The 23,892-nt window shown below is 36.3% G+C and overlaps 2 protein-coding genes across 4 annotated transcripts in view; one reads left to right on the forward strand and one right to left on the reverse strand.

Moving 5' to 3' along the window:
- Window positions 1-12,814, reverse strand: etfb (electron transfer flavoprotein subunit beta). Its single transcript, XM_053487653.1, has 7 exons — window positions 12,695-12,814; window positions 7,940-8,098; window positions 6,678-6,836; window positions 5,891-5,953; window positions 3,028-3,186; window positions 1,298-1,509; window positions 1-679 (listed from the first exon to the last, which is right to left on the reverse strand). The coding sequence occupies exons 1-6, from the start codon at window positions 12,746-12,748 to the stop codon at window positions 1,339-1,341; spliced, it is 765 nt and encodes a 254-aa protein (XP_053343628.1). The 5' UTR covers window positions 12,749-12,814; the 3' UTR covers window positions 1-679; window positions 1,298-1,338.
- Window positions 9,110-23,892, forward strand: part of LOC128514022 (upstream stimulatory factor 2) — a 27,585-nt gene continuing 12,802 nt past the window's right edge. Inside the window, exons 1-6 of one of the 3 annotated variants that reach the window (XM_053487649.1) lie at window positions 9,110-9,261; window positions 16,486-16,526; window positions 17,281-17,381; window positions 18,746-18,838; window positions 19,625-19,784; window positions 21,304-21,388. In XM_053487649.1, the coding sequence (XP_053343624.1) occupies window positions 9,158-9,261; window positions 16,486-16,526; window positions 17,281-17,381; window positions 18,746-18,838; window positions 19,625-19,784; window positions 21,304-21,388 (584 nt within the window). In that variant the 5' untranslated portion in view covers window positions 9,110-9,157. Of the gene's footprint in view, window positions 9,262-14,854; window positions 14,966-16,485; window positions 16,527-17,280; window positions 17,382-18,745; window positions 18,839-19,624; window positions 19,785-21,303; window positions 21,389-23,892 lie in introns of those variants that run through there. The other 2 variants (XM_053487651.1, XM_053487652.1) reach the window with 2 other exon arrangements.

The raw sequence follows: 23,892 nt of genomic DNA on the forward strand, positions 1-23,892 counted from the left end.
TGAGTTTTATCGGTTTTATTTTCAAAGTTGGATACTGTACAATCAAAAACACAACCAGAGCTCATTTCTTCTGACCTGGTCCGTGCTAAGAGATGCTAACTGTTCCACCTAAAATGTGATTCATCTACATTAAAATGGTGTTGTTGTTGTTTTTTTTTTTTTAAATAAAGAATGTAGGATCAAAGACACCCTGATATCATAAAAATCTGTTGTATGACGGATAAGCCAGCAGCAAACAGAACTGTTTCGTGCTTACATCTTGGGGCTAATTAGGAAAAGTTAACTATGCTGAAAGCACCATAAATTTTCCCTGTTTCAACATCGGCAGTCCGTCAGAGATAAACAAGATCTCTTAGAATTTTAACTATTCCACATTATATAATCAAACAGGAAGCAAAAAGTGATTCTAGGTCAGCACTCTGACTCAACATGTGGAAAAAATGAGTCTCTCTACACCAGACGGTGTAGGTGTATATACAGCAGATAAATTGCCAGAAGGACCAGGAGTTGAAATAAAGATGGTTTGTGTATTCAGAGATGAGCAGACGCTGCGACGGCTGGCTGATCAGAGAGAAGGTGGAGGTACTGTAAGGACCTCGGCGGAGGGTGGAGTTCAAGGAAATTGTGGCGACACCAAAAAAAAATAATAAAGAGAGAGAGAGAGAGAGCGAGAAAAGACCTGGAAATGATAGAGTCACATGATCAGAAAACATGTTAGCGAATTTATTTTATTTGAATGCAAACATCGGTTTCTTAGATGAGATGAGAGGTGAGTGAGATATGGAAGAAAGTTAAAGTTCAGTCTCTTACATGTTCTTTGATTGGATTTATATACTGGCTGGGCCAATAAGTAAATTAATACATAAAATAATTAAATAAATTACTGTTTAAGATGGGTCAAGTTGGTCATACTGGCCAGCAACAAAAAAAAAAAAAAAAAAAAGGAAAAATAGGGACATTTAAGGGATAGTGTGGATTTTTACAAGTCCGTCTTAAATTAACATGAGTACACTGTAAATAATCAGGGCCACACTCCACAACCCTTGTCTCAAAAAGTTGAGACACATGCAGCTTCTGCAGTCCCACACAGCTAAATCGTGTTGGTGCCTTACAAAGTTACTGTGTATTTCTTACAGATGTACACATTTTCGTTCCATATGGCACTTTACATTGTACACGTTGTTCATGTGTGTTGCATTTGGTTACTCAGTGTATTTTAAGTTTCACTGCAGATTCTATATAATTATCATATTTATATCAATATTTCACACTGATACAATCGTTCTAACTTTCTTACCCCAGGAAGTATGCGCACTGCTCCGCCTGCTCCCTCGGCGCTTATATTGTTCCTGCCTCCTTCAGTTTGCTCACCAGCTCCTCTACTGACTCTACTTTCGCCCCGGCCTGCCTCTGGGGAGGATCGTCCACCCGCAGCACCTCCACCCGAGAGCTCACGTCCACTCCCAGGTCACCTGGCTTCATGTTGGTGATCTTCTTTTTCTTGGCTTTCTATATAGTTCATAAAAAAAAAGCTTTAAAAAATCTGAGCCATTATAATATGAAGCTTATAATAATAATAATAATAATAATAAACATAAACAGTACTTTCTTGGGATTATATTCTTTTGAAGTGCAAAACCCAACCTTAACCACCAGATGCTAATCTAGCTATGTTTAAAAATGTGAGGAGGTAAAAAAGAAAAAAAAAAAAAACTCCACTTGACACTTTTTACTTTAAGGAGACAAAAAGCAGACACTTTTAAAAGGTGCTGCTGGCATTTTTTGTTGCAGCAGGGCATCCGGTGCTTAAAAAGTTTCCAGGGAACCCGTGTAACATCATCTGACTTTTTTTTGTCCAGCGGAAATATGTGAAGATGTCTTCTTGATACACGTTATGCATTATATGAAATCTTGCAAAGGTTTTGCCAACTGTGCGTTAACAATAGCCACTACAGGATTAAAGCTTTTTTTTTTTTTTTTACCAGTATTTAGAAGAATTATGAGGTAACATACAGAGGAGACACTATATAGACAAAAGTATTCGGCCAAACTTGCAATGACACTGTATTCAAATACCTCTACGTTAATATAAAGTCGGCGCCCCTTTTGCAGCTTCCACTCTTCTTCGAAGGCTGTCCACAAACGTTTGGAGTGTTTGTGGTAATTTGTGCCCATTCAGGGCTCTGTGTTAGTGCCAGTTAAGTTCCTTCATACCGAACTCATCAAACCATATCTTTATGGCCTTTGTTTTGTGCTCTGGGGCTCAGTCGTGTTGGAATAGAAAACGACCTTCCCCAAACTTCTCCACTGTCCAAGATATCTTGGTGTGTCTTTCTTTCTTTTTAACGCCATGCCAGCTTCTATGGCTATATTCATGGCGAGAGTCTGTTTTTGTTATTCAATAATAAAACTAGATTAGATATTTAAAATAAAACTTTTAAAGAACTTTAAAACTTAATTTGGATTTACTTGTTTTTAAAAGTGTCAACAGAATAAAAAGTTCCTCAAAAGGTGTAGTCAAATAAAATATTTTTGATGGACAGAAGCGATTTACATGATGACCACTGTGGTGAATTTTCTCTTGATAGTAAATATTTGTGTGTAGCTTTTAAGTTTCCTATTCTGCATCATGTACAAGTGACTTAATCCCAACGATTATTAAAGGAAATGTATGTTTTGATACAACATCAGGATTTATTTCATGTAGGTTGTTTATTGGACACTGTTCCCATTCTAATTGCCATTTTCATGTATACATTTATAATTGGTTTTAAATCTGTGAAGAGTAAAGAGCATTGAAACGTTTTTTTTTTTTTTTAGATAATGTTTCTTTGGCAGTTAAGATAAGGATTGCCATTCATTGGGGATAAGGAGCCTGATTGAAACACCTGAATTTAATGATTAACATTTTTGGCTAAATACGTTTGTCCATAGTGTACTTTTAATCACACACATATATACTGCAATATTTTCTAGATTAATCTTGTACTCCCTGTAAGAAGTGTGAAAGAAACCAAGATTCTGTACCATGATGTTAGGCAGTGTGGCGTATCGGGGGGTGTTAAGGCGCAGGTCGGCAGTCACCACAGCAGGCGTGTTAATTTTAATCGTCTCCAGTCCTCCATCGATCTCTCGCACCACTTTCAGTTTCTCTCCCTCGAAGGTCACCTCGGAGGCGAAGGTCCCCTGCAGTAAAGAAATTACATGTTCACTTGTCCTGATGATAAACCCCGTTTCTCTTTATTTCCCTCATAAGCTACAGGCGTACAATTGCTCCGCTCTGACATCTGCTGGAGGATCTACATAAATACATTCAGGCCAAAACAGGGATACAAATACTAAATTGTAAATAGAAAGAATAAAGGTCACAATTTTCTGAAAACTAACACAGAAAATAAGTACTTTTCTTTCAATCAGGTACGACAGGTTCTCTGTACCATACTACATGTTTATGTTTAGTTTCTCCTAGACATTGAAAGATCTTATAATGTGTAATGTGACATATTTCCCATCATATATAAGATTACTGCCATAGTTGAACTGCAAGAAAGACCAATGATATTGTATCTACACTATAAATTTTCACATTGTAGCTGAATGCTCAAATCTGATTGGTCAGACTGTGGAGTGTTTAATTATAAAAGAACAGGCAGTTCTGGCTGAAGATAAAGAAACGATTGTTTATCACAGCATTAACATAAGCAAAAACAAGATCTAATACATCTCTTGGATGTTCAACATTAAGTCAACCCATATATTGTTAAAAAATGCTATGTACACATAAATAACTTATGCACTCTTTCGCAAATTGCTGTGGTATAAAAATAATACCACACCCAAGAGTGTGCTGTTATATGAAAATAATACATCCGTCACATCCCACCACACCAGACTGCATCATTGTTGTGTAAACAGCTCATGCCTACTTCCTTAAATATAAGGCATGTGCATGCACACATGACACACAAAATTAAAATAAATTACTGCCTGGATTTAACTATGCAAATATGCAAGAGGCTTTAGAATGGTTCAGCTAACAAAAAGTTATTTCACCCTAACTGATGAAGGGAGCACGTTCTCATTTTCTAAACAACCCTATCAAAAGACATGGCAAAGATGTTACTCTGATTCAGAAGGTTTAAATCAGCCTGCATCAAGCAAAGAAAAAAGAAAATTGTGATAAGAGAGTGTACGGTGAAAATGTTCAAATTAGCGCTGGAGCGATTCCTCGAGTAATTCGATTACAAAAAATGATCGAGGCAAAACCTTTTGCGTCGAAGCTTCTTTTAATTAAATTTAAAAGCTTGCTTGCTTAAAAGCTATGTTTTTTTTGGCGTGACAGCACACGAAAAATTAAACATGTTTATACTGAATTTTTAAACGATGATTTTTGCAGTTTTTTGTGGAAGCTTGCGGACCTTGCAGTACTTTGCGGAACATTAGCGGAACGTTGGCGGGCAATCGCTGCAGCTAACACCGCATCCCACCGTGTGTCAAACCGCTAGGTGAGGGGTATTAAGCTATTCCTTGTATTATGAATTATGACAAAATTTATTTTTGATAAAATGCTGTATGCATTTAAAAAATAAAAGTTGATTTTTCTGAAAATTAAACCAATTAATCTTTGTTTCTCTTATATATGTACATTGCTGTTTAATTATGCAAAAGTACATTTTATCCGATTACTCGATTAATTTTCGATTATTTATTACTAAAATATTCAATAGCTACAGCCCTAGTTCAAATCAATTTGTTTATAAAAAATGAAAAATTTCACACTCACAGCTGTGTAGCCTTAAAAAAACCACTCATCAGTGAGACTAATCGGGAAAGTAAGGACTGTGGAGCATTAGAAAAAAAAGTCATGTGGTCTGATGAGTCCAGATTGACCCTGCTCCTGAGTGATGGATGCATCAGGGTAAGAAAATCATCATGCCTAGTGCCCACTGTACAGGCCTATGGAGGCAGTGTAATGATCTGGGGTTACTTCAGTGGGTCAGGTCTGGACTTAGCAATGTGACCAAAAAAATGAGGTTAGTCGATGACCTGAATGTACACAATGACAGTCATATTCCATGATGACAATGCCATCATTCATCAGTATCACTTAAATTGTAAAAGTGATTCAGGGAGCATAAAACATCACTTTCACACATTGATCGGCCACCACAGGGCTCACAACTTAATTGAGAACTGAGAATATTAGGGATGTGCTTGAGAATGCTTTATACAGCGGTCCGACTTTGCCATCATCAAATTTGAGATCTTGGAGAGAAATGAATGCGATCCTGGATGAAAATAAAATGTTGCAACATTTTGCATAAGCTGATGGAAACAATGCCACGCTGAATACGTGCCGAAATCAAAAGCAGCTAAAAGCGGTCCAACGCAAAATTATTCAAATCTTATTTGTCAAATTTAAATTTTATTTGTCACGTACACAACCATACACAGTATGATGTGCAGTTAAATGCTTTAACGGCTGTCCGCGAGCTAAAAGAAGGAAAGATGGGATAGAAAAAAGAAGATAGAACGATAGATAGATTTTCAAAGTTAAATTAAAAGTAAGTAATGTAAATTTACAGTTGTAAAAAAATGAAATCTATAACATAAAATGTATAAATTGTTTACAAATAAAAGTGTACATTTTTTTTTCTTCATTTTGGCCAGGCTGTACAAGTATCCTACCACTGCGACTGTGTTCAACAATTTTGTCTTATGTAATAAACAGCAACTACACAAGTAAAAATCTAACATAAAAAAATAATGATATGAAGTTTCCTCATGTTGTAAACAACAGAGAAATTAAGATATTGTGTGTGTGTGTGTAAAAGGGAGAGAGAGAGAGCAAACAAAGAAAAAAAAAAGGGGGGGGGGGGCATATACACACCTGGGGCCAGTCCAACAGAGCAGCCGTCATCTGGCCCGTCTGATTACAGTCATCGTCAATGGCCTGTTCAACAACAAACAGAGATCAGTCCATATAAACCTCACTGTGAGCCACGGCGGGATCATAATCAATATTAATGACTTATTACTCATTACATCATGGAAGAATTAATTTACCCTGCACATGCTGTAAAGATAAAGTCTCTATAATAAACTTGTATACCTGGCGAGAGACCATGCTAGCAATTCCAGGAATTATATTATATGCCATAACACTGTGTAAATGCACACAAAATGTTATAATGTAATGTAATGAACTTGTAAAATATAGCCTTTCGCATCACACGTCATAAAAACACTCACTTTTTCATAAGCCTTGGACCTGCTTTACTTGGAAGCTTAAATATTATGAATGTGTAATGATATGATTCATTGTTGATTTGTTTTAATACTATGAAGGAAGGTGAAATCGGTTTATTGCAATATGTCTGTGATTTTGACATCTCCATTTTGCTTAATACTAGAAAAGAAATTAATTTAATTTATGCTCCAGTTTTATGGCCGGCCACGTCATGATGAATGTTTAAAAGAGAAACAGAGATCATGGTTGTGTAATGTCCACTAAACGTTACAGTCTGACTTGTAAAATCCAGCCAATGACGCGAGATGCTTTAGCTCAGGTGTACTGCGACATCTAGTGGCATGATGATGCAAGTATTTCTGCTCCTTTTCAGAAGCTAGAATGTAAAGCCAAGGACACTTTTGCACTATTAGCACCCAAACCTTACCTGTTTCCCGAGAATAACGAGGGACGCTTCCTCTTTTTTCGCTAACGCAGCAAGGATCTTGGAGACCTGCAGAGGGCCGAGAGACTCGTAGTCCTTTCCGGAAACCTCCACGTGAATGCCGCGGTCTGCCCCCATCGCCAGAGCTGTGCGGATGGTCTCCTGAACACACACACATCAGCAGTGGATTAGTTACACGAGTCTGAGGGAACAGGTGCAATTAGTCTGATGGTTCCAAGAACATTAAAAAGATAAAAAGTTTATTTTTTTTTTTTATTCACTTTTTACTTATAACACTAAAAGTTATTATTTTCCAACATCACATCCTTTATGTTTTGCTGTGTTTAAATTTCAGTGTCATCTAGTTTTCTTTATACACCCGTGTACATTGGTCGCCCAGAAATTACATCGTGACCCTTGTGGTGCAGCTTACTTAGCATTTAGTGACACCCACAACAATCCATAAAAGGTTCTGCTGGGAGGACAGGCTAAAAGTCAAAAGTGGATGCAAGTTTAATTCGCTTCCATGGCAATAAAAACATTTCATAAATATAAAATGGCTGTGTTACATCATTTCCTTCATGGTGCTCTAAATGCCTGACCTACTGGACTAACACCAGGATGATCGAGACTCCAAAACACTTCTGCAAGTCTCTCAGGATAATGGAGTTGGCAAAGTGCTGTAATAAAACATTTCTGATGGTGTGTTTCATATTTAAAATTAATAACCTATACGCTTTAAAAAAATTATGTAGTCATGTCAAGGATTTTCATTAAATACTAAACATTATGTAAATGCTTTAAGATTTAGTAATATATTTGCTTGTATCAAGTTAGATTAAAAGAGCCATAAACATTACTTGGACACTTAGTCAAGGTGTCATGAATGAAGTAGGAATTTCTTCTACTACAGTAATGGAATAAATTGTAGAAGATTATAGTTTTTGTTTATCTGGGATTAACTCTGGTGATCTCTGTGATGAAGAACTACTGATAAAAAAAAAAAAGTTAATAAAAATTTTGGTTACATGTGCCTAATTTAAAGATATTAAAATTCCTTAAACACTGGGATAAGCGCATTAATGGAGCAGAGGATTCTATAGAGGGAGCTGCTCTCATAACGGTGTTCTGTTATACTGCACAGCCATAAATCCTGGTTTAACCTGAACGGCCTCATCAAAAAAATTTTTTTTAACACAAAACGGGTTCAAGTTTAAATATAAAATTATCATCTGCAAGTATTATCTCAGCTGACCAGGTGTTACCTGCACTTGCTGAGGTCCACAGCTCACAGCCACAATCTCATTCACCAGCTTCTTCTCCTTCAGCCTGACAGCCTCCTCCACTGCGATCTCGCAGAAAGGATTCATCGAGTGTTTCACACCATCTGTAACAACGCCGGTGTTGTCAGGCTTCACTCGGATCTGAGAGAACGAGACGGGAAAAGTATAGATCAAAAAAGTTCTCATGCACAGCAATTTTGACATTGATACTTTATTGTTTCTATAGGCACAACTGCAAAAAAACAAATCATTTTATATATATATATATATATATATATATATATATATATATATCTCTAAAGCCACCTTATACCAGAAACTACTGTTATAACAGTACATGCAGCTATTCCATATTTTAATTATTGTGTTGCATATTTGATCATGTCGTATAAAACTGATTGTCGTCTTGTGTCCAAGGTCCAGGCTGACTATGATCATGAGCCGATTTCATCACAAAGTGTGACAATGTTGACTCAGGCAGCAGAGGATCAAAAGAAAAAAAAATCCACTCTGGAAAGCAGATAATGACCTACCTGCAGACTGGAGGAAAATCAAGAGCCAGTAGAAGGATCGAAGAATCACGTAAACAATCATCTATACAACTTAAATGTGGGCTGTGGTAAGGATCACCTGTTTATCATTTATACAATAGGTATGTGTATTAGTTTTTTGTATTATTAATATTCTATGGTGCATTTGAATTCTCCATGCTGATAGTTTTCTATAACAGCATTTCTGATTTTAGAAAACTAATTCTTGGTGTTTACCAGTGGTTGGCATCCACTATGATGCATTATCGCCCTCTTCTGGTCTTGATCTCCCTCATCTCGCTTAGATTAAATCCTAGCCCTGTCACCAAAGAGATCGCCCTCTTCTGGTCTTGATCTCCCTCATCTCGCTTAGATTAAATCCTAGCCCTGTCACCAAAGAGACCGATCAAATACTTTCTTCCCTGCCACTGTTCTCCATTTTTTAACATTGTACTCAACCTTCCCAAATTCCCATTCCGATCTCATTCTCTCTTGTTTTCAGGCTGGGACATCTAATTCTTTCTTTCATGACTTTGTCTTGACTTGTTCTGTGTTTTTGGCTGCTTTATCTGGCACGTCCACACTTCCATTCTTCTCTACATGTTTCTTACCAGGCCCCCTTTGCACCCTTAGTGTTCTGAAGGTTGCATCACTGGCACCTATAGATCTCATGTTCCTCAGCTTCCTCAGAGTCCTCCTCAAAAACAATATCGATTGCCTTTTTCCCCGATCAGTGACTTTCCATTCTGTCACTTGGTTGGGTGTTTACCAACGGTAAGTAAAATGCTATTAAGGTTGCTGTGTCAAATTCTTAGTTTACTAATTAATACTGCCATTTTCCAATTTCTACCCCTTCTCGTCAACATCTACTTTGTCTAAATTTTTTGCTTTTGTTTCATTATCTCACTTCTGTTGCGACTGTTGTTCTGCCTTACTCTATCCTTTTCTCCCCCCTTTTGATCATTTCTATAGTAACAACTTGCATTATTATATCAATTTACTTTATTATGAGGGCAATTAGTAACTGTTGGCAAACTGATGTTGTAGAAACAGTGCTTTAAAAAAAGTTTCAAAGTGATATAAGTCAACTCGCTTCACACACTGATTATTTTCCCATAACCGCACAACATGCACTGTTTATGACTAAATTATTTAGTCTATACTAATCAGGATAAATTGTTCAACAAGTTAATGCATGATTTTAGACGATTTTGTTGCCAGGTTGGCAACGACCCCCTCTAAAGATAGTCTCTCTAGTTACCAATTTCACACTAGACAGAAAGGAAACATATGCAGAGACAGACTGTAAGTATTAGCAATTGCATGACGAATATTTTCTAAAATGTTAATAAGTGTACTCCGAGTTATATATTTTTTAAAACTGTTTAAAAAGTATTAATCGCAATCTGGCAACGCATCTGTATGGAAGTATAATAGTGTCAAAATCCCCCAAAGCAAAATAGCAGGTTGAATTACATGAACTGAAAAAAACGTGTTGCAATAAATATGTTTGAATTTTTCTGCATTGCAATTTGATCTGAATTGAAAAAAATCCTTAGAGCATTTACAATGTTTGAAATTTTTGCCACTGCAATTTATTGTGGTTGTATATTTCAAGTAAAAATGTAATCCAAGCATTTAAAATTCAATGCAAAAAGATTCAAGTTACTAAATTGCAGTTCAAAAATATTTTCAAGTGTTAAAAATACAATCTTCATTATTTTTCAATCTTACAAATTCAGGTCGATAAAATTCAGGTAACAAAATTCAGGTTGCAAAAATTCAGGTAACAAAATTCAGGTTGCAAAAATTCAGGTAATAAAATTCGGGTTGCAAAAATTCAGGTAACAAAATTCAGGTCACAAAATTCAAGTCGCTAAAATGCAGGTCTTTACATCCGGGATATCACAGGCAGAGCAGTGGAGAGCCGATTGCTGCTGTCCGTGCCGCAGTGTACTTTAAAGTGTGCTTCCTGCTCCCTGTGCAGTCTACTTCTCAGAAACTACTTACCGATCGGAACGCAGCCCTCTTAACTAACAGGCCGGGTTGCCAGTTTCACAATAAAGTGTGTATGTGTTAAAATTACTCCTCTGCCGTAAACACTATATTCAAAGCAAAGCCAGCGCTCTTTCATTCACACGCGAGAGCGATGGGTTTCCCGCCCCTGAGCTCGGTAATGTTACAGTCACATTCAGTAACCAGATGTGATTAATTTCCTCAGCAGCAGCAACAACATACATGCTGTTTAGACTTTGTTAAATTTATATTGCTTATAAATAAAGGTAAACACAAAAACTTTGTAATTAAGAAAAACGTAAAGTGTGGATAGTACGGTTTAATGTCAGTCTGATTAAAATATAATATAAATAAATTATATAAATTATTTTATGCAATGCAATTACAACATTTCAGTTTAATATTTAGTATGAAGTCATAAGTCTTCATGTAGTTATTCAAACAGTTAGTAGTATATATGTATATGTGACGGTTTCATATGTGTGTGCATGAGTGAAGTTTGATTTAAGCTTTATACGGCGACTCATAAATACCTGTCGCACTGTGACTTTGTCACATATAACATTGTACATCAATAGCTGCACTGCAATTAACCCCATTTCTATTTTTATTGTAATTTATATTTATTATCTTTATATACTTTTTATATATAGTTTTTGTCCATCATTGCACTAGTAACTCTGGTCAGTTCCCACATTACCCTGTGTATACTGACTGTATACTGACTGTAAGATATACAGTGTGGAGTCTATAACCTGTCTTACTGTTACTGTCTCTATTGCTGTTGGATATCTGGAATTTCCTTCGGGATCAATAAAGTATCTATCTATCTATCTATCTATCGTATATATCTGTCTTTATTCTTTGTCTGGAATTGTCCCTATCAGTTTATTTGCACAGAGTCAGACTTCTGCAGTTACTCTGGTGTCACGCGCTGAACTCATGCTGTTTGACTGCTTCCTAAATTTGTTTCTGCTGCTGTACAGAATTTTTCCACAGACTGTAACATTACCGAGCTCAGGGGCGGGAAACCCATCGCTCGCGCGTGTGAATGAAAGAGCGCTGGCTTTGCTTTGAATATAGTGTTTACGGAGGAGGAGTAATTTTAACACATACACACTTTATTGTGAAACTGGCAACCCGGCCTGTTAGTTAAGAGGGCTGCGTTCCGATCGGTAAGTAGTTTCTGAGAAGTAGACTGCACAGGGAGCAGGAAGCACACTTTAAAGTACACTGCGGCACGGACAGCAGCAATCGGCTCTCCACTGCTCTGCCTGTGATATCCCGGATGTAAAGACCTGCATTTTAGCGACTTGAATTTTGTGACCTGAATTTTGTTACCTGAATTTTTGCAACCCGAATTTTATTACCTGAATTTTTGCAACCTGAATTTTGTTACCTGAATTTTTGCAACCTGAATTTTGTTACCTGAATTTTATCGACCTGAATTTGTAAGATTGAAAAATAATGAAGACTGTATTTTTAACACTTGAAAATATTTTTGAACTGCAATTTAGTAACTTGAATCTTTTTGCATTAAATTTTAAATGCTTGGATTACATTTTTACTTGAAATATACAACCACAATAAATTGCAGTGGCAAAAATTTCAAACATTGTAAATGCTCTAAGGATTTTTTTCAATTCAGATCAAATTGCAATGCAGAAAAATTCAAACATATTTATTGCAACACGTTTTTTTCAGTTCATGTAATTCAACCTGCTATTTTGCTTTGAGGAATTTTGGCACTATTATACTTCCATACATCTGCAAAATTAATCAGCTAGCAAGAACTGCTGGCCAAATGTGAGAAGCATGAAAAACTATAATAATAATAAAACATTTAAGCATTGATGATTTTAAGTTAATAATACTAAATATGAATATACATCTTTTTTTTGTTAACTTTTTGTTCAGAAACGTTTCTATCCGTGCTGACCTTGATTTGAAGTTCTTGCTTCTTAGCAAAAAATAGGCTAGGGTTCAATCTCAAATCACCCGCTACCTGCCAAAACGAGTCCCCTTCATGTTTGAGAAAGCAGCAGCAAATGCGCCCTTCGTAACGCACTAGGTTAGTTTTTGGAATACACCCCGGGGTGAAGTCAGATAACCCGTCAAACAGCTGGGCTATTAAAGTCAATGAAATAAAATAATTAAACATTCACGCATTAAAAACAGAGAAGACGCATACCTTTACTGCGTAGTCAATAACCCGCTTAACTCCGACTAGAACACGACCAGTCATGGTGTTAACCGTCGGAGAGCTTATGAATCACAAACCGGTGTACAGACGTGGTCGGAGGAATATCAGTGCGACACCAAATGAGAGGCAGGCCCATGAAACGAAGGTTAAGCCAATCAAATTCGAGGACGTCGAAAGGACGCCAATCACATGGCGTGACTGTGACTGTAAAATGTGACTGTAAAAACGATTACTACGTGTTTCAGGCTACAGAGTTCGGACAAAACGAGATTCTGGTTCAAGTTCCGAGTCTAGTAACTAGGGTAAAGGTTATCGGTGGCGTTTTTATGCTGTAATGAAAGAAACTGTGGTATTAATTATATAATTGGGATTGATAAAGTGATTAAGAAATAAAACACATGCAGTATTAATGTATACCCCAGCCCGCCCCCCTCCAAAAAAAAAAAAAAGTTTCCCTAATCTAATATTTAGTTCCCCTTTAGGTATTTGGGAAATCGTTACATGACATTTTGGAAGCAATTTCCATTTGTGAAACGTTGGATTTTAAGACAATTTGGGAACTAAGTAAACCACTGTTTTTTTTTTTTATAGGCAAATGACAACTAAGCTTGTTGTAGATTGGTAACTGTAGATATAATAACAGTTTTGCTGCAGTCGGGGGTCCTCAACCTTTCGAATCTTCATAAAATCCTTGATAACATTACAGATTTATTTTTATGAACAGTAATATTTTGTATATTTACAATATAAGGGCTATGGAGAATTTTTAATTTATTCATATAGCACTTTTACCAATGATTATTGTCACAAATGAGCTTAATATAATATAATGAAATTGAAATGAGTTTGAGCAAATATGTATAAATAATGATTATCAGATTGTCCCTGAAGAGCAAGCCAAGGCCGACAGCGGAAAGGGAAAACTTCCTTGAGATGGCAATCTATCACTCAAATGAGGATGCGTTCCCTGTTGATTATAGTACCTTCCTATAGCCATTTGTCATATGGTCTGATGAGTCCAGATTGACCCTATTCCAGGGTGATGGAATGTCAGAGTAAGAAGGGAAGTGCATTAATTGATGCACCCCCCACAAAGGGCATATTTCAGGACTGTGAAAGAGTGATTCTGGTAGCTTAAAGAATTTTTTTCGCACATGACCACACCATAATCAATTTGACTCTGTATGCAGGAAAAGAGTTTGTAGAAATAGTTTAAAGGCTGTACTTCATTCATCATCAGCCATATACACTTCCTGCTCAGAAATCAGAGAGTGAATCACAGATGAGGAATCAAAAAAGTAGATTGGATAATAATTAAGTTTAGTCATAAAATGACTCCAGCGTGTTAAAATTCACTTATTCGCCACTTCAGTGCAGTTATTTTAGCGGTGAAAATATTAACTAATCCCAGTAAAAATATTCAGTTTAGCTTCTTTAATTAATATCTATTGATGTTAATATTGAGCCAGTAGCTTTACATTGAGCAAATAGCGTATTGATAGCTTATTCATTAAATTCTGTCCAGACAGTGTTGCACAATGCTATATAAAAATCTGTCTGGCCAGCCATACAGACAGATTTTTTTTTTCTGAGACTTGTTTATGAAAAGATATCTCTTTCAATAAGTTCGGACAAATGTGCAGAAAAAAAAAACTTAAATAAGAGCTGGATAAATAGCTAAAATGTTGTATTAAAAAGAAAACACACTACATTGTCTCAGAAAAAGTCTCCTTGCATAAGGGGGAACTAAACACTTCAGACAGCTTCCTGATTTAGCCAGGAGACTGATTTTTAATACATTCTTCTTTTGAAGTTTTATTTATAAAATACATATGTATTAGTCTTATAAACTAAATATGGAGAATTCTGAAAGACATAGTTTCTATAGTAGGTCATTTTTCTCTATAGTATGCACATAGTATCTATAGTAAGTTTAAGAACAGTTAAGAAAATGCACAGCCTAGATTACACACTGCGCATGCGCACGAAGAACCCAACGGGCTGATTCCAAACAGTGCTTCACTTCCTGCATTAGGACGCGAACATTACGTGTGAAAATAACGGTTTGTGCGCACTACCTAGTGCACTTAGTGAGAAAAGGAAGCGGATTGGAGAACATCCCCAACGCCTGTCTCCGGTGTTTCTCCGGACTCTCACATGACCCGTGTGTTTGTTCCCGTGATCAGCAGTTCCATAAGAACTGTTCTGGAGTTAAAGGCAGATGGATGTGCTGCAGCAGGTTCTGGACCCCTCCATGAGGTACAGCGTCAGGGTTCTTTTTAAATTAAAATATATATTTTAAATAATAAGTAATTCTTTTCACTTTATTGGCAGGACACTAAAAGTGAATAGGGCTATCATTATTATTATTATTATTATTATTATTATTATTAATAATATTATAGTGCCAGTTTTTCATATTTTTATATATTTTCTATATTTTAAAAAATTATAATCAGTATTAATGCAAATCAAACTTGCCCTCATTATAGATTGCATATACTTTTTACAGAATTTAAATCTTTCTTTCATTTCAAAGGGAAGACTTTCATTCTAAAAAAAACTTTAAGAGAACAGTAAAAAGTTGTTAAAGACAATATTTATCAAGTTTCATTAATCTTTAGCTTAGTGGTTAACCCTGCACCTCCAGGGTCTGGGTTCGAGTCCCGCCTCAGTTCTGTGTGTGGAGTTTGCTTGTTCCCCTCATGCTTATGGGGTTTCCAATAAGACAGTGTGTGTCCTACCACGGTTCTCAAAATAAAAATAAAAAGTGTGTATAAGTAAGAGAAAAATGTGTTTAGATAATAATGAGATTGTGAGATTGTCCCTGGTGAGCAAGCCGAGGGTGACAGTGGCAAGGAAAAACTGCCTGAGATGGTAATAGGAAGAAACCCTGAGAGGAACCAGACTCAACAGGGAACCCATCCTCATTTAGGTGACTTCAATGGGGTCCTAATGTACATGGATGGTTATAAATCTCTAGACTATTTCATGTCATTTTTTGTGAATAGTCAATCAAAAGTAATTAAATATACAGTGTACAATTGTTATTATGTTATTAGTATAACATTATTTGCTTTGTGTGGTTTGTATGGTTTATAAAGGAAAGAGATATGTTGACATAATAATACATAAGTAAAAGACATAAGGAGGTGAGAAAATGGGTGGAGCTAAAAACATTTATCGAAGTTGCTTCTTTATAGTTCTTAATTCTCATATCTTTACATATTTTTTTTATTTGTCTGATTTTCATAGAAATTTTTTTTATCTATAAAATTATCTTAAAATTAAAGCTTTTTAAATAGTTTTTTAATAGTTTTTTTTATATTTATGGGTGTGTTTGAGACATGAGCAGGTGATAAAGTGAGCAAGGCTTAAAGCAATTGATTTAACTTGATGAAAGATTCCTTATTGAAATTTTGTGTTTAGTGACTTTTACTACTATGGTTTAAAATATAGAATTAATTAAAAAAAAATGCATGTGATAAATTAGGCGGAGCTGAATTTATAGTTAATATCCATCTATAAATATCTTTGTAAATATCTTTACCAAAGATATTTATAAATAGAATTTATTTTAACAAATCAGCAAAAATAATTAAATGATATATGGATGTGTTTATTAATGTATTTATTCATGTAACATGCCCAACCTGTTATATTTTGTGTTTGTCATTCCCTTTTTCTAAAAATATAATAATAATAATTATAAAGATATTAATTGTTGAACAGTATAATATGTACTTTTATAATCATGTTTTTGACTTAATTATTTTTAGGCAAACAAAACAAGAAAAGGAATCATTACAGATAACTGAAGGTATGGAGAATTTATATAACAAAATCATAAGTAAATTGTAATTTTTTTGTGCATGTTAGGTTTTTATAATGTGTGTGTGTGCAATGTAATATATACAGTATACCTCAACTTTAAAGTAAGTTGTAAGGATGTGGTTAGAAAGCTTTAGTGTGGTTAGTAGCTAAATTGTAGCTAAATTGCTCAAAGTTTAGTGCAGGTAATAGGCTGAACAAATCAACTGTTTTTATTTTATTAACATAACTTTTACTTGTTGCATTTTTTTGTCAAGGCTAGTGATTGTTTCTGTTTTAATTTTATAAAAGATATATAAGACAAGATCTCAGATTTACAGTGGTGACCAAATGTATTGGGACAAAAGTGAAATACAAGGTAGGATCGAACTTATAAGGGTAGTGACATCAGCAGGTTTGTGAATACACAGTATGTGTCTGTGGTAAATAATCAAGAAGCTAAAGTCATAACAGTTAAATGGCTTAGCCGCCAAAATTAAATTAATTATTTAAAAATAAATAAATAAATAAATAAATGAATAAACCCGGAGTATGGAAGGATTGTCACTTTTCCAAATGTTTTGTGCCAAATGTTACTTGTTGTTTTTATGATATAAAGCATATTAGTCCTTTGATATTAAATAATTAAATCATTTTCCTCTATTAATTATATTCACTTTCAGGATTAATCCTTTATCCATTGGCATTCTTGGGAATTAAACGCACAAGCTTCTTAAATAAATCATCGTCTCCTTTTGTTACAGACACTTCGAGGGGAGGTGAAGGAGCTGCATTTCCTCACACTTCAGCTTTCACTGACCGGAGCGTCCAGTATCAGTTTCTTTCCGACCGCGGCAGCACGCAGGTGTTTTTTTTATTTATTAAATTTTTTTTAAGTGTGCTTTGGGTCTCCAATTACCCCGAAAGCAATCGATCAGCAAAGACAGGGTGGGTGTCCAGCATTCGTTCTGCTCGAGAGGGTAATGAAACTTAGATAGAAAAGGCAGGTTTGCACAGAGTAATCACAAGACACTTAGAAAATTTTAATTATACAAATCATACATTGTAAAATTTATTTAATAAATTAAATGCCGTTTCAGCTGTCCATATTAGTTATAAAATGTACTGTTTTTTGTTATTAGCGTCAGGCTTATTTTTGCATTGCAGACAAAAGGGTGCTGTGTGTTGTGTCTTTTCTAATGAATAAAAGATTCTCTCTCTGTCTCTCTGTCCCCTGTATAAATGCTTCATAAATCTAAGTATTAAAAAATAATAACGCTCACATGACGCATTAAGAACAAGTGCCGTAGGCCGAACAGATGCCGAAGAAAAGGATGCAGTATGCTCTGTTGCAGTTATTGCAGCCGGTCATGTGACTGTGTTTCCTCACTGAGACTGGAAGTGAGCCCAGGTCACATGTCGGTCAGTAAGAAAGTCACATGATAGCACCGAGGCGGGTTGGGGGAGGTTGGGGAAGGAGGGGAACTTACAAATATCTATTCTTCAGGGTAAACTCAATAAGAGTTAGTGCTGTTGTTGAGCCGTGGATTAAATTAGCTCACACACCTCAACTATCTGCATGGTTAAGGCATGACTGCTGACCGCGCTAAGAGACACGTGGTTTCACTCTCAGGGGAGGTTTGGAAATATTAAGTTAAACCTCTGTGGGAATTGGAGGCTAAAGTGGAAGTGGTCTGCTCCACCAGATTGGTCCTAGATTTATAAATCATGTTATTATTTCTTGGGCATCATGTGACGTAATATGTTTTACATCCAAAATCAAACCTTTTCACAGTTTTTTTTTTATACAATTGCTTTTACCTTTTATATTGATTGTGTAAGTCTAATTTAGTCCATTAAATTTAGTCCATTACACAAGGCTTTTTCCTCCCTCTTTTCTCTTGGTTCATGATCAGTGGTAATGTTCTTAAAAATCCTATTTTGCTGACTGCAGATTTTTTTAACAGCTTGTCATGGTGACAAGACACAAGCCCACGTCCAAACCATGACATCACCCATACTTGTTTCTAGGCCGACAGCTCTTTCATGCTGGGAGCGACCGAGTCGATGTCTCAGCACTATCACTTTACACGCTCACTCTCCTAGTTAAGACGAGCCCCAGTTTTCCTGAGAACCTGCAGAGAAAATAGGTGGAATGGTTCGAATTTAGGCATCGTTTAGGCAAAGTTTGCTATGTGTATTTAAGAATTGTATGCTTTCTTTTTCCAGGTAACCTATCAGGTTGTTCAGTTGACTAACCAGTCATTGGTGGGTGGGGCGGTGGGCGTGGTCTCGTCTGCTTCATTCGCTGGAGCCCAGCAGGTACAGAATCAGTGAACATCGAACAGTGCCTGATACACTGGGACTGACAGAGATCCATAAGCCACGCCTCTTTTTTTAGGACTGAGATTTAAAGGCTACTCCGCCTTCACTAGGACTGACAGATCTATAGGCCACATATGTTCACTGGGATTGACAGATTTAAAGGTTATGCCTCTTTCACTTGGACTGAGAGATCCATAGACCAAACCTGTTACAGGAACAGATTAAGATGTCATTACTCCATCAATGATAGACCCGTAGTCCTTAGATCTTAGACTGACAGATCCAGAGGTCATACTAGAAGGGAAAGATTTAAAGGCTATGCCATTGTCCTGCAGACTGAAGGATCCATAGGTCAGACATCTTTCACTAGGATTAACAGATCTAGAGTCCAGTGTCAATAACAGATTCAGAAATCCTTCCTCTGTCAGTGATAGATGCAGAGTTCATGGATCATTTACAAGGATTGACAGATTCAAAGGTCATTCAGATCCAGAGGTAAAACAGATCTACATCATGCCTTTTCACAGATATAGTATAAAGTATACTCCTTTTCACTTGACGGTTGACAGAAATTCATAATCAGAGCTATTACACAGCTATTAACGAATAAAGACTTTCTATATAATAACCGTCCCGAAACATTGCTGATGCAGCACATCTGTTTACATTGCATGTGCTTACAATTACCAACAGCTTGTGTAAAATGCGGCTGCTTTGTCTATGTCAGCTCAGTAGACTTAGTGATAAAAGCAGTGTGTGTGTGTGTGTTTGTGTGAATATCAGGCTGTGATCCAGAGTCCCTTCAGTAATGATGGCAGTCCTGCAGCAGAGACGATCGGAGGCGAGGCACGCTTCTCCTACATCCCACCAGCTGCTGTAAGTGATGCGACAGCCACTGGAGTTTCAGCCCATCCGGCCGAACCTACACGCTCTCACACAGCAGGTGAGCTAGACAGTGTGCACACTGATGCCAAGAGATGTGACAGCAACTGCAGGAACAAGAAATTCATAAAAACAAGACAGTTTGAGATCTAGTCTTTGGCAAGGAAAATAATACTGAACAAAAGAAGCCTGAGAGCAGAGAACTTTTAACCTTAGAACATAAAACTTTATATGCCTTATAGGAAAAAATCCATCACTAAGCACATCACACACATAACAAACATATTTACTGTAGTGTCTTTTAAAGTTGGATGTCCCTTTCAGTGGTTTTATTGGTGATTTTCTTCTTCCACTGCTGCAGTAACTCCTGTGTTTTATATCCAGATGTGAGGATGCCAACAGAGGTAGTTTTAAAGCTGCGTCTTCAGGAACTCTCCTCTGGTCGAACAGACTGCATGTGGGTCCTTAAATTAGAAATACTGAAATGATATACGAGCTCGGTCTCACACAGTTTGCAAAGTACTTTAATCTTGTTGGCGGGCCCAAATATATATATATATATAAAAAAGCAAACAGCACTTTCAGTGAAAAAAAAAATTGGCTTCAGTCTCACAGTACTAATGAGGAATATTTGAGCTATTAATTATTCATATGTGTTAATGAAGGAAGATTGCGTTCAAACATGCAAAATTTGTTTTTACCAACCTGCTGTGAATCCTTGATTCTGATTGGTCAGGGCAGAGGTGAGCGAAGTACACAAATCCTGCATTTAAGTAAAGGTGGAGATTGCCTAGGGCAAATATTACTCAAGTAAAAGTAGAAGTCCTCCATTCAGATGTGTACTTGAGTAAAAGTATGGGAGTACTTAATTTAAAGTATCAAAAGTACAGAGCTTGTATTAGCTCACAGTAGCCTTTTTCATAGAGAACAAGCTCTCTCTCCTTAATTAAAAACATGCTGTTTCTCTCCTTAAGTTAACCCCCTCATGCAATATTAGACGTGTCTCAACGGAAAGGCAAGTCACACACTTACACATAATAGTCAGCAGGGGGTGACATTCCTACTTCAAAGATTACACACCAACACAACACCATGCAGGAATGTAGTTAAGTAGGTGCACAGATATTTGCTGTACTTTTAAGCAAAATACAGTATAAAGTATCTTAAAGTACATATACGTAAAATTAGTTACATCTCACCTTCTCTCAGGCAGATTGCAAAACGCAAGTTTCAACAAATTCACTTTATAATATGTTTTCGCTTCTATTAAAATGGCTGGTTCTCAGGTATGTTTCATTTAAACTGATTTGAAATGTGAACATATTGTATAATTGTTGAAATGGAAGGAGTCTCCAGTGCCAGTGCCTTGTAACAGTCTAAGATAATGGGGTAACTGAAATTAAGAGGAAAAAAAGCTAAAAAGAGAAGAAATACATTAAAAAAATAGCTGTCCTAATATAAGTGATAACAGGAACTAACTTGTAAAAAATGTTTTATTCCCTCCTTTTTTTTGTCTTTTGTGTCATTTGCATTTACAGTATGGAAACCAATTGTTCTCCCTGTTTCTATTACTCCCTTAGGTCAGTTCTACGTGATGAGCGCGCCAGACGTTCTTCAGACGGATGTATCACGTACCATAGCTCCTCACTCTCACCCATATACAGCGTAAGTTTCTGGGTGCTAAAGATAGCAGCCTTGTTTCTGGTTGTATATTTACATCACTCACTACTTCCAAACCTTGCAACAGAATAACTACATATGTTTTTTACATTGGGAAAAAACGATTCAGTTATGTATCATGATTCTGTTTCAATTAATGTATCGCCACTGACTCAAAAATTGTGTTTGTAATACAGTAAAACCCTTAGATTGCGAGTAACGTGGTTTGCGAGAGTTCCGCAAGGCGAGCAAAGATTTTAAATCAATTTTGATTTGGAAAGCGAACAAGTCTCGGTTTACGAGTACTGAGTATCATGTATCAGGCATGCACTTCTTGTTTTGATGCCGAACGTCACGTGATCACAACTGAGTCAACGGTTTTTCTCTTTCTTGTGCTGCGAAATTGTAGGTAATCGTCTCCCCTGCTGGGTCTCTTACTGGTTTAATCAACATCTGTGCATGTGTGTACTGTTTGTATAACATATTATAGTACATATGTAAAGCAAAAGCAAGTCTCATTAGAGAGGTTAAAGATCCATTTCCTCTCTCTGTATCAGCCTGCTCTTTGTGTCTGTCTGCGCACGCATCATTGGACACACACACACACACACACACACACACACACACACACACACACACACACACACACACAGACCCCTTCTACTTTCTCATTCACAAGACACACACACTTACTTTACAGCAGTGATTCGTGTGTCGCTCAATCGAGTGCCAGAGAGATTTCTTGTTTATTTTTCCACACGTGTGTGTGTGTGTGAAAACAGTGGAGGAAGGGTAACTGTGTAAGATGAGAAAGGGGAGAGGGGAGCTTACTTTAGATTCACACACACACATATGAACACACACATATATGTGCCTGCGCACACATACGGAAAGACTTATCTGTCGGGATTATTTTTTTTTTTTTATGTACAGTGGAGGTTAATTTTTTTTTATTTTTACTTTAAATTTTATGTTAATTATTTTTATGGATTTTATTTTTTTGGGCTGTGGAACGAATAATTAAAGTTTCCATTATTTCTTATAGGAATTTTCTTTTATTTGGTTTACGAGTGTTTTGAAATACAAGCCCGCTTCCGGGAATGAATTATGCTCGTAATCCAAGGTTCCACTGTATATATTTTTTATTTACAAATGTTTGAATAGAAGATGGTTGTAGTTCCGCTATATTTCTACATGTGGTGTGCACTCTAGACTAAACTGTATGGAAGGAGCAAATTATTTGCTAAGTTTGTTTAGAATTGTAACAAAATCTAAAACAATTATATTAAATCGGGATATTTATAAAAGATCCATAGGAGATCCATGGGACACATCTGTTACAGGAACAGATTGAGATGTCATTACTATGTCAATGATAGATCCGTAGTCCTTAGACCTTAGACTGACAGATCCTGAGGACACTATAAGTGACAGATTTAAAAACAAGAAGAGGCCATGCCTTTTTCAATAAAACTGAAAGATTAATAAGTCACACCTCTTTCACTAGAACTGAAAGATCTGTAGGTCACACCTCTTTAACTAGGATTAACAGATTTAGAGTCAGTGGATGTACAATAGATTTTTATTCCTAATGCATTTCTTCCTTTGCTGCTGAGTTTTAAGACACATTTTCACAGCTCAGTGCGGCTCAGAAAAAGGTGTTTAATTCACCTCGTTTGTGAACTAAACCATTGAATTTGCCATCAAAAAGAAAAGTTATAATATCGTAACATTATATAATGGTATAACATAAAACATGCATCCAAAACACAACTTAAGGGGCCTGCTTTTTGTCCTTTTTCTGTTTTTTTTTTTTTTTATTGGCCAGGCCTTAAACAAACCAATTTGATATCCCCCATAATGTGATGTCATATTAGAAGAGCCCCACCACCAGCTTGTTGCTCAACTCAGCTGCTATACGGAGAGGCGTGGCTCAGGAGTAGCTTATTTACATAAACACAGAAATGGCACATTCGGTATTGGAGTGAAATGTGGAATCCAGCAGCACACAGGCAAAAAAACACATTAAGATTGTTCTTCAGTCAGAAAGCTTACACGTGTGATGTCACTGATAGTGATGATGATGATGATGATGATGTTACCGCAGTGTTTAGGCAGCTGATCTACAGCTATGGAAACCTTTAAATGAGTTTCATTTAAAACAGTGTGCAGGTTACTGTAAGATTGTGCTCAATTTAGTCTCCAGTGTGAGGGCTTCGTATGTGCTTAGAAAACAAAAATGTAATCCGGTTAACACCTTGTCTGGAGTGACATTTGCTGTGCTTGTGTTTTTTTTCACCTGGGTAACCTTTGTGTCCGTGTATTAAATATAGATTCGATAATGAAATGTTAAATCTTAATGCTCTATTAATGCTTAATGCTCTAATGTTCTATTGTTTTGGGTTCGGGTGAGGTTTCATTTATGCTTAGGGAAATTGATTTTTCTACAGTTCTTTAATAAAGGATAAATACTTAAAGACCCAAGACAGATCTGAGTCAAAATTATTCAC

Source organism: Clarias gariepinus, chromosome 26 (genome assembly GCF_024256425.1).
Source record: "Clarias gariepinus isolate MV-2021 ecotype Netherlands chromosome 26, CGAR_prim_01v2, whole genome shotgun sequence".
NCBI classification, from domain to species: domain Eukaryota; kingdom Metazoa; phylum Chordata; class Actinopteri; order Siluriformes; family Clariidae; genus Clarias; species Clarias gariepinus.